The sequence below is a fragment of the Corvus moneduloides genome, chromosome 6 (assembly GCF_009650955.1).
Source record: "Corvus moneduloides isolate bCorMon1 chromosome 6, bCorMon1.pri, whole genome shotgun sequence".
Lineage (NCBI taxonomy): Eukaryota > Metazoa > Chordata > Aves > Passeriformes > Corvidae > Corvus > Corvus moneduloides.
The window spans coordinates 44,150,020-44,164,452 of NC_045481.1; the positions used below are offsets into that span (position 1 = coordinate 44,150,020).

A 14,433-nucleotide genomic window follows, 5' to 3' on the forward strand; every position below is an offset into this window, starting at 1 on the left:
CCAATTTAGTGGCTTTCTACAGTGGAGGGACTACATCAGTGCACAAGGGAAGGGCTACAGATGCCATCTCTGTGGACTTTCGTAAGGCCTTTAGGCATGGCCACAACATCCTTCTGGCTAAACTGGAGAGAGATGGATTTGATGGGTGAACTGTTCAGTGGATGAGCAATTGTTTGGATGGTTAGATCTAGAGGGTAGTGGTCAACAGCTCAATGCCCCAGTGGACATCAGTGACAAGTGGTGTCCCTCAGGAGGCCATATTGTGGTTTGGATTTTGTATGATAACACACTAATATTTTAGTGATTGTTAAGTAGTGCTTACTCTAAATCAAGGACTTGCCAGTTTCCCCTGCTTTGCTGGTGAGGAGTTGCACAAGAAGCTGGGAGGGAGCATGGCCAGGACAGCTGACTCAAACTGGCCAAAGGGATATTCCATACCACAGAATATCATGCTCAGCATAAAAACCGGGGGGATTTGTTTGGGAGCATGGTTTGCTGCCTGGGGAGGGGCTGGGCTTCAGTCAGTGGTGGGGTGAACAACTGTGTTCTGGATAGATAGTTTTTTTCTCTCCAGTGTTATTTCTCTCTCTCTACCCCTTTCAATGTAATTATTATTCCTATTATTACTATCATCATCATCATATTTTATTTCAATTATTAAACTATTAATATCTCAACTGATGAAGTTTATTTTTTCTTTCTCAATTCTCCTCCCCACCAGAGGTGGTGGGGTGGGTGTGTACTTATGGTACATGGGCATGGTACTTATCTGCCAGCTGGGGTTAAACCACAACAGTCCTATTCGCTCATCTCCCCTTAGAACAGGCACCAAAGAACATGTGTTATTGCACAATGGAATTTGCTGATATTTAATGCACAGTTACACATTCTGATGTTGTTATGCTAGTGTGTACAGTTTGATGTGTATCACTGTTAGATTATTGTATGCAAGAGTTTCCCAGGGAAAAAACAATTCCCAAAATCTAAAACGACAAGATCCGAGACACAAAAAAAACCTCAAAACCCATGGATCCCAGAACTTATCCCTAAACTCTGGGTTGAATGGCAGGAAAACTCCAGGTTGCTATTAAAATTCTTTAATTTAGGCTAAGCTTTAAACATTAATTGAACTTGATGTAAATTATTTTCCTTCCATAAATCTTTCTCACCACTTGACTGCAGTTAAAGGGAAATGGTAAAAGTAATGTATGCTGGGAAAATAATTGCTTATCCCTACTAGATCTCTTCTCTAGTTAAGTAAGAGAAGAAGACTTTTTGACATGCATCAGGGCCTTTACTGTGTCTTCCTAACTTCTAACCAAAACAGGTAATTTACCCCAAGACACAACCACCATGAGGAAAAACAGATAGGTTCCCCATCCTACGAGAGAACATGAACATTCTTGATTTTCTTTTACAGCTTGTTCTTCATCTCCATGTCTTCATGATGGGACGTGCATTCTAGACAAAAGCAGTACCTACAAGTGTGCCTGTCTGGCTGGCTATACAGGGAATCGCTGTGAAAACTGTGAGTACAGGCTCTGTGTGCATGACCAGCCTCCAGGGTTGTCACTAATGTATTAATTGTTAGGAGTGCCATTGGTGTGTAGGTTTGGTCAGTCATAGAGCCAGAGAAGGCGCTGAGCTTCTTGTGGCATTTTTAAAGACATGTTTCTTGCAGTTCATGAAGATTTCCACTGAATCATTCTGGAGCTTTATGTCGATGTGTAAAAAGGTAAAACACACTTGGAGCTGGGAAGCTGCACACAAGAAATCTTTGTAATGGATTGGCATTATCAGACAGAGGTATCCCTGCCTGCTGCTTTCCACTATGTGGATCAGCTGTTCTCTACTGAAAACACATACCCCAGCTGAGCCCTGTGCTTAATGCTCTAGACTGAGTCAGACATAGGAAATTCATCTTCCCTCATAACCATCTGAAAAGTAGAATTTTGGCACCATGAATGAGAGAGACTTGGGATCAAAACTAATGAAAAAGGGTAGATTCTGTCCATATCTGTATTGGTAGTCCTCACTGTACCTATAGTCATATACCTGGTTTTGTCTGACGAGTGATTTGTAAAATAACTGGATTCAAATCAATTGTCTGTTCCAGTGATTTACTTCTTCATGCATGAAAAAATCTTCACCTAACAGGGCTCAAAAGAGCACGAGGGAGTAAGAATTTTGTAATCTATGTCATTATAAAGGCTACACCATCTATACTAGTTGAAAGGAGCCTTCTGCAATATTTAAAGTCACTGAGCTAGAGCTGACCATGGAGGATTTCAGTGGTAGTGGTGAAATCCACTTGGGATCATATTTGGCCCAAGACAGAAAGCATGGCTTACTGTATCCTGCTGTGCCATTCCTCTGCCCATAAAACACACAATGCCTTGCCTGCTAGCAGAATTTTCAGTTCTGCGTCAGAGGAACCAATATACACCAAACCTCACTTCAAAATCTTTCCCCCACATATTCCAGTGATAGGAGTAGATTTATCTCCTGGAATTTCTTCTATTTCATCAGGGGAGTTAAATCATAGTGGCGTAATACCTCCTTTGATGAATCATTTTGAGGTAAAAGACCTTTCCGTTTCCAGAAGTAGCTCAGAAATGAGGAGAAATCATTTCGTATTTTCTGTAAATCTGAAAAAAAATTGTTTCTGAACAGCATGCCACCTTCCGCCAGTTCGCACAGATTCCTGGTATATTTTCTGTAGGGAAGAGGTTGCTAAAAATTGAAGGTTCCTAACCTCAGGACTAAGAGTGTCTGTCTCTTCTGCTGACAGCCTCTTTCCTGGGAGTAGTCGTTTAGCAGGTCATTTAGGGACTGGAACCTCCTGAGCTCTTTGCAACTGCTCAGCAAGATTAGTTCTGCTACTTTAGAACAGAGTTTAAAAAAAAGGAAAGATTCCTGTCTGATTCAGAACCAACTGAAATTTCAAGTAATTACATTTCCAGCAAACCTCAGCCCTAGTTTTGGCAGGCTCTACAGTACCGGCATGGCAAGGAATGAAGCTCATATTCTTTTACTGACTTTCTTTTGTAATTCCAGTGTAGAAACTTCACACAGCAAACAACAGGGGAGATGGTTGAAAAACAATAGGATGAGATTTCTGTCATTGTAAGCAATGAAAGGTACAGGTAGTAGCAGGATGAAATAGAGGAGACACTTAAACATATATACAGTAAGATTTTGAAGTTCATGGGAATACTGTAGTTTGATTTGTGAAAGAACAATTTCAGTAGATAAAATTCTGTTACTTTATGATGTTTGTGGCTGTATGTTTGCCTTTTGCTTATACTAGGCATAATATTGTTTTCCAGCACCTATATTGCTGTCTTCTATGTGAATAGCAAACCTCACAGTTGGAAAACATCATGGCAAATCTTTTTTCTCTCTGGCTTCAAGTAATTTTTTTTCTTAAGATATTTCCTTCAGTTTTGCCAAAATGCATCCTAAGTATTTTCCAATGTATGGGGAGAAAAGTCAGAAAATTAAAGTTTGGGTTGTTTTTTTAAGAGGAAAAGGAAGAACTAGGAAAAATATCTACGGCTATAATTCTTTAAAAACTAGTTGTAGTTTCCTGACCAGCCTTTTAGTTTAAATGTTAGAGAGATTGTGTCTTCCTCAGAATCTTTCTTTCTGTTAGGCCTTTCAGCAAAAGTGCTGTCTTGTGAGGTGGAGCCAAGGGAAATAAATTTATTTCTGCAGAAAACTGTCATAAAATAATCACTTTTGGAATACGGAATATTACTTTGGACACTATAAGACTGACTGTTTTTCAGTCTGGTTTTTTTGGAGTAAGTCATGTGCAATCCCATTAAAGTTAATGGATGAAAAATAGGTATAAGAGAGAAGAAAATTGGAGCCCCTTAATGTTAAGTGCATGTAGAAGCTCTGAGGTGGTACAACAGAAGGTACCCAGAGAGATATGAGGGTTTTAAAGAAATCCAAGGGACATAGTTCAGATGAAGGGAGACTGTGAGATTATCTCATTGAGGAATAAGTTAAGGCCAAATTAAATAAATTTAGCAATGGGTATTTCATGATAGAATCAGACATCTTTTAAGTCCCTTACTAGCCCAATGCAGCTCTGTCTTTTTGTCTGTTACCAAGTTTAATTTTAAAGATGTGGGAATCACTATTGGAATTATGGAAATCACTTTAATGAGATAAACCACAGGGAACCTATTGTTTCCTCCATTAAATTAAATTCCATCTATTTAGCCGGATGATCAACATTGGTCAAGCTGCTTTCCTGGGGTCATATTTAACCCTAATTGCTCTGTCACTTACAATTTGCAGTATTAATAAAATAATTCAAGGTACAGGTTACTTACAACAAGCAGTCTCTTTTTATCTTCTACTATAGCAGCCAGGAAATTAACATTTTGTTTACAATTTGAAGGGCTAATATAGTGATTTAAAGGCTTCAACAGCATGGAGTGAAATGTAGACATGTATCTTTCTGACAGCTGCTAATATATTTCAGTGCGTCCTGTTTCAGAGCAAGAAATATTTTATATAAATATGTCTGATTTCACTTCAGAGACTGTTAAAAAAAATTTATGAAATTGTAAAACAAATGCTAACCTTCTATCTTCTGACCCCAAACACAATAAACACAAATCCTAAGCATAGCAAAAAATACCTTCTTACAGATCAGCATGCTTTGTTATCATGGTACAGCAGGTAGAGAAAATGAATTCCTGTTTTAAATACTTGGGCTTCTTTCTGATCTTAAAGTGAATTTGCAGTGTGCCTACATAGCCCTCCCAGTGACCCTTAACCATGCTGACATGATTCAGATCCAACTCAGGCTTTTCTCTTTGACCTTTGTGGATTTTAATGCTGTCAGAGGCATTAGGAACCCACAAAATCAGATAATCTTGTTCTCCTAGCCTGCAAGTACACTGAGACAGACCAGCAACTTCATCAAAAGATGCAGGGCAATAGTAGCAAGCTGACTAGTGCACAGCCTGGATGCTGAAAGCCATCCACTCCGTTGTCAGACTGTCCATGACTCTGTACAGCATGACAACTACTTGTTCAACTCAAACTAAGAGAAGTCTTTTCCAAAGTCACCCTGTTGAGTTTGCCTGCTGAGGATGCAGCTGTAGAGATGGTATTACTGGTACCCCATGGCAAATGCTCTTGCCCTCTGCTTGTCCTCCTCCTAGGACGGGCTGTTCTGACTCAAGAGTCCTCCCAGGGCTTGCTGGCCCCAAAGCAAGAGACCTTGACCTCATCCTGCCCAGAAATTTCCTGTTACCTTTATTTCAAACAAAGCCAGGCAAACTGGAGCTCCTACGCAAATAAGAAGAGCGTCGCTGAATGGGGAATTCAGGGCTGAGATCTGATTTCCATTTTTATTCTGTTTCTCGCTCTTGTCTGCCAAGTAGAAGAGGTTTGTTCTGCATCCTAATGAAGAGTCTAATCCAACTGACAAAACTATATAAACTAACTCCTTGCTGTAGCCTTTGATGTTGCTAGAGCTGGCCTTCCTGTGTGCCAACAGGCCTCTGAATATAGCTTTCAGGCCTTTCCCCACTGCTGATAAAATCCACTTCCATCTTTTTTGGCCCCATGCATCTGTGACTTGGGCTGGTTCTTAGGGAAGCGCTCATCCAATCAGAGTGACTGATATCTAAGATAGGGAGGAAGCATTAACATCCCACCAGCCACACCCCACCCCCTGTTCTGCTGTGGGAGAAAGGAGCCCAGCTGTCAGTGCTTGGCATAAGCTAGACAGAGTTTGAAACCCAGCAGAGCTTAGGATGAGACACTGGGGAAAGGTTCTGGGCATTAAACCTAGTTTTCTTACCTAACCATGGACATGTAATACAAAGTCTTTTAATAGAACACTTGGGGTTTTTTTAAAATTTTGTCAGAAAGATTCTCAGTAATAGATTTCAAGGAGTGCCATAATCACTGCATAAGTGTTTAATTATCAGTTAAATATCAGTGTATAATCACTGGTATGTACTGAGCCACCATTTGCAGCTCACATGTTACCCTACACTGCATGATTACAATGGAGAACTTCAGGTATTACAAAATAAATGCCCCTGACTCCTTTCTTGCCACGTTGTCCTGGAAATCAGTCCTGTTCCGGTTAGGGAAAGTGTTCCAAATAGAAATATGACTCTTAATTTGCCTGCTTCTGAGGCTGCCATTGGGAAGGTTTGGGGTTTTTTTTTTTATTGTTTGTTGGGCTTTGCCTGGTTTTTCCAGTGGAAAAACATTTGTAACAGCTTTTTTTAAACAGACAGAGTCCTTCCTCACTTGTGTCAAGGTCATTTTTTTTTGGTGGCTATGTCAGAGAGATGAAATTAATGCCACTCCTTCTTCACCTCATTTCCACTGTCCACCCTATAGGCATATGTGTATGGGATGGGAAATAAAAACCCTGCTCCTGCTGTTGAAGGACATATATACCTGGAGCTGCTAAGGAGTAAAGGCTAGTGGCCTTTGTCACTGTTACAATCCAAGGGTTCACCTGCCTTGAGACCCACACAAAAACCTTTCACTTAATGTGGCAGTTCTCGAGTTTTGAAGATCCATGGGGGCTACAACCTTAACACAGCACCAGCCTTTAGCTTGTCATGCAGCAGCTCTGTAGTGTGCCCACATGACAATCTCAGAGGTGGCTGTTCTCTAGAACCTTCCTGGAACTGCCTCTGAGAGACAACATAATATGGAGAGGTTTTTAATAAGTCACTTCAGAGTTCAGTTCTGGTGGCATAATGCCCTCCTTTGTTTTACTGAGCTGATCAGAAGAACATTTTATGCTGCCTAGATGTTTGCTAGGATGTTATCCTTGCTTCCCCATCCTGCCTCACAGCATACTCACTGCCCCACAGCGTACTCCTTTCCAGGAGAATCATGTGTTTACAAGGCAATCTGTGCTGGTTAGTGCCTAGTGCAGGAATTTGAAGGGCTTGGGTTGAGATGGAGGTAGAGATTTCTGCTCCCAGTTTGCAGTTCAGTATATATCCTGGAGATTTCTCCCTTGGTTAGAAGGATGTTGGAACTGTTCACACAGAAACTGCCAAACCACCAAACATTATGTCTGGTGCTTTAAGATAACCTAACATCAATTTTGGGTTGTCTTAATTCACTGAGCAATAAACTAAAGCTGTGCAGCCCCTGTTACACAAACAACCAAGACACCTCATAGGAGGACAGAAACGCCTAAGAGAAAAATTATGTTGATGCCTCAGGATGGATATTGCCACAAACATCTGAAGCAGCCACTAAACTACAGCTGCCTGTAAATCAACTTGCAGAAAACTGGTCCCTAGGACTGGTCTTTCCCTCGGTTCCATCAGTAAGACTGTTGGATTGGGTAAGTCATGCACTCTGGGAGGAAGGTGCTCATACCATTTAACAGTGTGTGATCTCACAGTAATTGTTTAGTGCTTTGAAACTCCAGTGCATAAGCGCCACTGACAGCAAGGCTGAAAGAGACAGAACATCTGCTTTACTGTCAGCTCCTCTTGTCCCTCTGTTATTTCCTCAGTGTCAATTAACCAGACAATTTTTTTAGTTTTTCAGAAAGTATAACATATCTGGTAAAACCCCATGGTATTCTGCCCAGAGCATAGCTCCAGGCATTGCTATCATCTAAATAAACCAGAAATTGTCTCTTTGTTAATGTAATCCATCCAAGGATAGGCCTGCCATGGGAAAAAAAGTGTATTTCTTAACTCCATTAAGTATATTCATAGGGAGTCTCTACTTGCCCACCCCAAAACAATATTGAACTTTTTCCTCAGTCTGCTAAGACATCTTAGAGATAAAACCCTCCATAGGATTCTCCCTGGTATGACTTGCCATGTGGAAAGATGAATCAGTATCAGGAGGACAGGCTGGACCAAGCTACATCCCAGGTATTTTTGCCACACTGGATGGAACAAAGATACTTTTCCCTGTCATTTCACCACTGCATCACTTAGGAGGCTGAGTGTCTCCGACAAGCCTCCTCTAAAGCATGGCATAAACCAGCTTTTCAGTGCAAAATAACTGCAAACTGGCCAAAAACCAGTCTGCATCACTGGCACACTTCAAGCTCAGCCCTACCTTTTGCAAAGGTCACAGAGTATGGGGGGCTGGCATACAGTTGTTAAGTTGCTGATGGAGATGCTTTCTGCCTCCAAGCTGAGCATGAGGAGATGTAGCTTTTGGGTTTTTTGGAGCTAGAAGAACTGAGAGAAGGGCCCAGAGTAGATTTTAGATTTAGGATCTCTGTCTGTATCAACCATTCATCATTGCTGGCCAGCTAGCCTCCCTCACCTGCTTCACCACCCTCCTAATCCTCTTCTCCATTACTGGAGCCCTAGAAAAACATAATAGTCAATTTCTAAAAATACTCCAATAGTTTAGAAAAAAACGTTGGTCTTCTGAACCAGTGAGTGAAGACTACACCTCTTCTTAGAATTCCACAAATCACCTCAGGAAAAAAGGACGTAAACCTCTATCTCTGAATCCCAAAGGTGGTATTTTACATTAAACTGTTCTCTGATTTCTAGCCTTAAACTGCCTGAATGACTATGTCAGATAACCTCAAGTTCCAAAACAACAAATCAAGTTAGTAACAGACCCCACCAAAACCATCCCTACCCCTACACCACTGAAATCTGATTGAACAGAAGACATCCCGCTATCAACAGCAGCCACCCCAAACTTTCAGCATTCAGTAAACTCCCCCAATAACTACCTCCAAGAACTAAAACAAGACCCGTACCATAACAACCAATCCCCCCAGGTCTCTAGAAAAGGATCTGCCACTAAAGACAAAGAATAAACATAATCCACTGACATTCCACCCAAATAAACCATAAATAGCACCAATGACACAAAGGAGACCCCCAAACTCAGCAACCACCCACACCCTGCGATAGATGCCAACACCAAACCTACCTCTCCATAATACAGTGATGGGTTAGATGCAACTGCTAACCCTCCCAAAACAAAGCACAACCCAAAGAAAAGTACAAAATAGGTCAGAATTGTTCCTGCTTGGCCTCTCTCCAGTGTCTATGGCCTGAAAACATGTTGTCGTAAGCTTCAGTTGCAGGAACCTTCCCAAAATACAGCTTTTTTTTCTTCCCCCTCCTACCCCTCTGTTCAGTCCTCTCTGAAGACTGCTGATACACTGCTTGTACTTCTGGGGTGCAAGCATACAGACTGCAGCTCTTGCAGTGCTTTGGGGTAACCTTAAAATTGCTTTGAAAGTTTGCTAAAATAATCAGCATTCTTCAGCGCTGACTGTTTTGTTCTTTCCCTTCCTCCTTCCCCCAAGTTCATTAAAAAGCTTTGTTCCTCAAGGAGGATTTTACACTCACACATCTCTGAGGCAGCTACTTTACACACTTCCCTTCATGGGAATCATTTCATTGTCTTCCATGCTGTTTGCTGGTGATGCAAAACACTGCCAAGGCAGAATGGCCCCAGGAGGCAGGAATGATGACAAAATTGACCAGGCAGAATCCCACTTGTTCTTTCTTATGACTCCCACTCTCCATTTTGGTTTCTTCAAGAGCTCAGAAACTCCATTTCACAGCCAATCAAATTGTCCTGCTACTTTCTTTGTACTCTTCTGCTTTTAAGTTCCCATCATTTTCTTTTCCCTATACTCTCATCTCAATACTTGGTAATTTCCATCTCTTTTTCTAAAATGGGCAATGCCAGATCTTCCTTCCCATATGAAATTCAGCTCAGACCCCTGCAAAAGGCTGAATGAAGTATTCTGTCAGCTATGCTAGGGTGAATCTATATCATTAAATATTGTTCTCTTGTTTCAGTTAATGCACATTCAGAAACATTTTTTCACAGCAATATGCATTTGTTTAGAGTGCCTTTTTTATCCAGTATTGCCTGGGCTTGTCCTGTTTATCTGGAAAGGTGACATCTCCACAATGAAACACCTCAGGATTATTTACTCTCTCATTTGTAATTTGATGTAATAATGAGCATATCCACTTCTTTCTTGCCCTACAATCTTCGCCCTGAGCAGACAGTCCTCTCCCCTCAAGCGTGATACTGTGATGTTTTCCAAGGGACATGTTAGGGAACTTATGATAAATATTAGTTCTTGCTACTGATAGAGAAAATGAATGTTGAGGACTGTTAGGATTTCATTCACTCCAGTATCCCATGCACAAACAGGTTCAGTTGTATAATTAAATAGGCCATCCAAGTACCGGAAAGGTTGTATCCAGAGACACAGCTTTCTAAGGGCTAGGAACAATGCTGATAAAGATCAAGTGGCTAATTGTAAGCAACAGCCTCCAAATTGCCTCCGGATGAATAAATCACAGTGAGTGATCCAAGCATATTTTCTCATGGATACGGTCTCATTCACAGAGGCAGGGAGCTAGAAAACATCAGGGGTGACTTCCAATTGGCTGGAAGGGAATGAAAAGATTTGGTTTTCAGTAGGGGTTACGTCATAATTTTGTGTAATTATTCCTAGCTGGTGGAACTACTGCAAAAGCAAAGAGGCCCAGAGAGCAGGACTGGAAACCTACTCTCTGGTTCTTGGAGCTGGTTGATCAGCTGCTCTTGTTATGATTTCCTTTGACATTTCCAGGATTAATGTGAGGACTGACAAGATGCAATGAGAGGAGATTTGAACTTCCAGGACTTTCATGGGGGACAGATTAAGGCCAAAGACCTTTGTAATGAATAGTCTGCCCCAGCACTTCTGCATGAGCTGTGGCTGAAGCTGGGCAGGGAGCTGGGAGGATGTGTCCTGGGATATCACAAGAGGCATGAAGGAGGGTAGAGTGTTTCCTCTCTTTTGGAACACAAGTGACAGAGGGCAGAGATAGTTTATCAAAAATCCTCCCTTGCCAACAACCTAAATGGAAGCTCCTGCAATGCATGGGCACACTTTCAGGGAATAATTGTTACTCCTTCAGGACTTTTATTTGATACTGAAGGCCAAGTTCCTGAGGGACATTTGCTCTTTTAGCTATTGCAATCACCATGACATGAGCACTTTTGTGGAGCTTAGCCTTGGCTAAGTGCCTGTGATAACACAGAGGTTTGAGGTACCTCTGAGGCCCCTGCCTAGAGCCTCACCCACTCATTGCTGAGTGTGTGGTGACAGGCATGACCAAGTAGAGCAGAGCTCCTTTGATATGTGCCTGTAGCTGTTCAGAAAACACTGCCCTCACTGTGAACACCTTTTTTATCACAGTAGTTTCCATGCCCTTTCCTGTACAGGATCTACTGTAGTGTTTCCAAGCATTTATTCTCTGCTATGAGAGTCTTGCTTTAAAAATAATTAATTTTCAATCCAAACCTGAGCACTCTAGGCTTTCCTCATTCACCCTCTTCTAATTTCTTGTTCTAAAATTTGCAGTCACATTCTTTTTTCACCTAAAGTGCAGAGCCTGTCAGGTCCAAAAAGTAAAAGTTCTGAGAGGAATCAAAGAAGACAAGCGAGCATTCTAGTCATCACCAGCCCCCTCAGACACAGCCCGTGTAAACACACACCGCCCCCACAAAGCATTTTCTTCAGAGTCCTGACCAAGACCACCTGTCTTCCAAAGCTGTTCAGCTCCCAGCAGTCTGTTCCTGCTGTGGGGAAGAATGAAGATCACATTGCAAAGCTAATGCCATCGAGCCTCTCTGGCTCCCATTCACATGCAGCTCTTGCCAGAATCTGGAGCAGAACAGCTGGGCTCCTCAGTGTGGCTTCTTAGTCATCAGTGCTCTCCAGTGTAGGAGAGGTGGGATGTTCAGAGAGGTGGTGGAAGAATGTTAGTTTCCTTATGCTGGATCCTGCAGTGTTTGCTCCATTTATTCAGGAGATGTTGAGCTGAGAGTTATTCTTGAGAATAGCATCAGAAGACGCCAGGCTCTTTCCTGGGTGTAAGCACCACCACTGTGAGTTGAGCTCCTTGTAGGAACAAAGCCTTTGCTGAAAGAATTGTAGACTCAGGGAGAGTGTCAGCAGTGTCACAGAGAGGAGATTCCCATCACAGTTTACACAGCTTGCTCTACGAGGCACTACAGGGCCTCACAAATCCAATGTTGCTATCAGCAGACTTCTGATGTGCCCATGATCCCAGTGTGTAGAGAACCTTGAAGGCAGAAAAGAGTCAGACAAGAACACTGGGACTCCTAAAGAATCATTCCAGAGTCAGGGTTCCTGCCTCATGGTGCGTGTGACCTAATACATGAAGGTCTCTCAGGCCTGAGCAGAGAAGAGTGCAGAGCCACGCTGCCTCAGGAAGGCAGGAGGGCCTGACACCTCCCAGTGCAGACTATTTTATCAAATCCATTGCCAAACTCATATGCTAGTTTGAAAGCCCTGTGCACTGCTTATGGGAAGCATTAGAAAAGCAGGTTTGAGCACTCTGAACCACGGCCTCCAGGAATCCCTCACCTCATTCTCTTAGAGGATACAGCTATTCTAAAAATATTTTTACAGCCAATATCATTATGCTTTTGGCTAAAGTTAGTCTCTGTGGGCTTATGTGATAGGCATTAACCATCTCTGGCTGCTATGCCAAACTGCAAAAGGAGGATGTCTCAGGAGAACCATCTGAGCCCTCCCCCATGGCAGTTCTCCTCTGCCAGCAAACCCTCTGAGAACCTGGGGCGTCCTCACCTTGTGGATGAATGCTGGGCAGAGAAGGGATAAGCATAGGAATAAATAGTATCAGAGATTTACATGGACCAACAGAGCTCATGGGCCAAGATTAGGAAATAAACTGAGTGAAGACTCCAGATTCTGTAAGTCTGAATTCAGAAGAGCTCTTTACACATGGGGCTTTGCAAAGGGAATCACAATACCCAGCAGTAGCTGCTTAATGGCTTGTGGCAGGGTCCCTCCTTAACTCATGTGCTTCGTGTTCAGACACACTGAACTATCTGCTCCCATATGGCTCCATTGCCTTTGGACAAAACCCTGCTGCTGAGAATAATATGTAGATTACAAAATGGTATAATTATTTACTGCTGATTTCTGCACAAAGTCAGGTCAGTTTAAATGTAAATGTAGTAAGAATATCAGGAGATGACAGGACTGTTCCTAGCTCTGCCAGTTACTCACTGTTTGCCCTCAGGTTAATGACTTGGTAACTCCCTGCTCTAGCATCCCCAGCAGTAAAATGCAGATATTCTAATGTTATAAAAAATTTTGGAAAAACAGAGATAACTGTTATGTAATGATACTCAGATAATCAGGCTTGCCTTCTAAACAAAATTTAAACCAAGGAAAAGAATTTGATCAAATCAGACCTACAGTCAAAACGTCAACCGTGATGGGATTTATCACTATTGACTTCAGCAGGCTAGGCTGTAGGCAGCCTTTGCAAGTATCAGTGAGCTGTATGAAGTTCATGTATGTGCAGCTGGCTGGGAGTTTTCTGTTAGAATGGTTTCATAGCAGTAAATTTCAAAGAAATTTGTATTTTCTGCTGGATTTTTCCTTTAATTTTTGTTTCCTTAATCATAGAGAGGAAAAGAAAGTCACTTTCATATACTCTGTATGTTGTGCTCCCTCCAGCAACAGGATCTTGGGGCCATGTTTCTCAGGCTTCTAGGCTCTCTGGCTCCAGAGCACTTGTTGGCCACTGCGGTGAAACCATGAAACCCCAAAGCTCTGATCCAAAATCCTGCTGCTCAGAATCCCTGCGCAGGCGTTTTTCTGGCTCACGGGTTGCTGTGGCTTTTAGCAGCATGCAGAGTAATGACAGCGTTCACTGGGGAAGAGAATGTAATTTAGGCTTCCTCCAGACAAAATGTCCTCTTTTTGAGGATAGTTATTTAAATTTCTTCAGTTTCAGTCTATCAGGCTTTCTCTGACAGTCATTAGACTGGTTTAGGTAGCATGGTGGCCCCAGGGGTTCCAATGTAAGTCCATAATTCTCTCTTTTTCTGCAGCAAGATGCTAGGATTCATAACAGCAGAAGCTGCTCTATTCCCCAGCTGGTTACCCAGGGCGGTTTCTGTGACCATTTTCAGTGTTTGGCCTCCACTGAGCACACCAGCACACCTTATGCAAAAGCAACATTACAAGCACTTAGAAAAGCTCTGTGGCCCCTAACACAAGAGTGATGTGGACGTCTTGGAACAAGTCCAGAGGAGGGCCAGGAAGATGATCAGAGGGCTGGAGCATCTCTCCTATGAGAACAGGCTGAGACAGCTGGGGTTGTTCAGCCTGGAGAAGAGAAGGCTCTGGGAAGATCTTAGAGCAGCTTTCCATTACCTGAAGGGGGCTACAAGAGATCTAGAGAGAGACTTTTCACAGGGGCAGATAGTGATAGGACAAGGGAGAATGGCTTTAAGCAGAATGAAGGTAGATTTAGGTTAGATATCAAGAAGGAATTCTTTACTGTGAGGGTGATGAGGCACTGGAACAGATTGACCAGAGAAGCTGTGGATGCCCCATCCTTGGAAGTCTTCAAG

The 14,433-nt window shown here is 42.4% G+C and overlaps 1 protein-coding gene across 2 annotated transcripts in view; it reads left to right on the forward strand.

The window, feature by feature from the left end:
• The window catches only part of PAMR1 (peptidase domain containing associated with muscle regeneration 1), a 55,955-nt gene that overhangs the window by 24,959 nt on the left and 16,563 nt on the right, over positions 1-14,433 (forward strand). For both annotated transcript variants that reach the window (XM_032112848.1, XM_032112850.1), the window contains exon 6: positions 1,421-1,528. In XM_032112848.1, the coding sequence (XP_031968739.1) occupies positions 1,421-1,528 (108 nt within the window). The remainder of the gene's footprint in view (positions 1-1,420; positions 1,529-14,433) is intronic.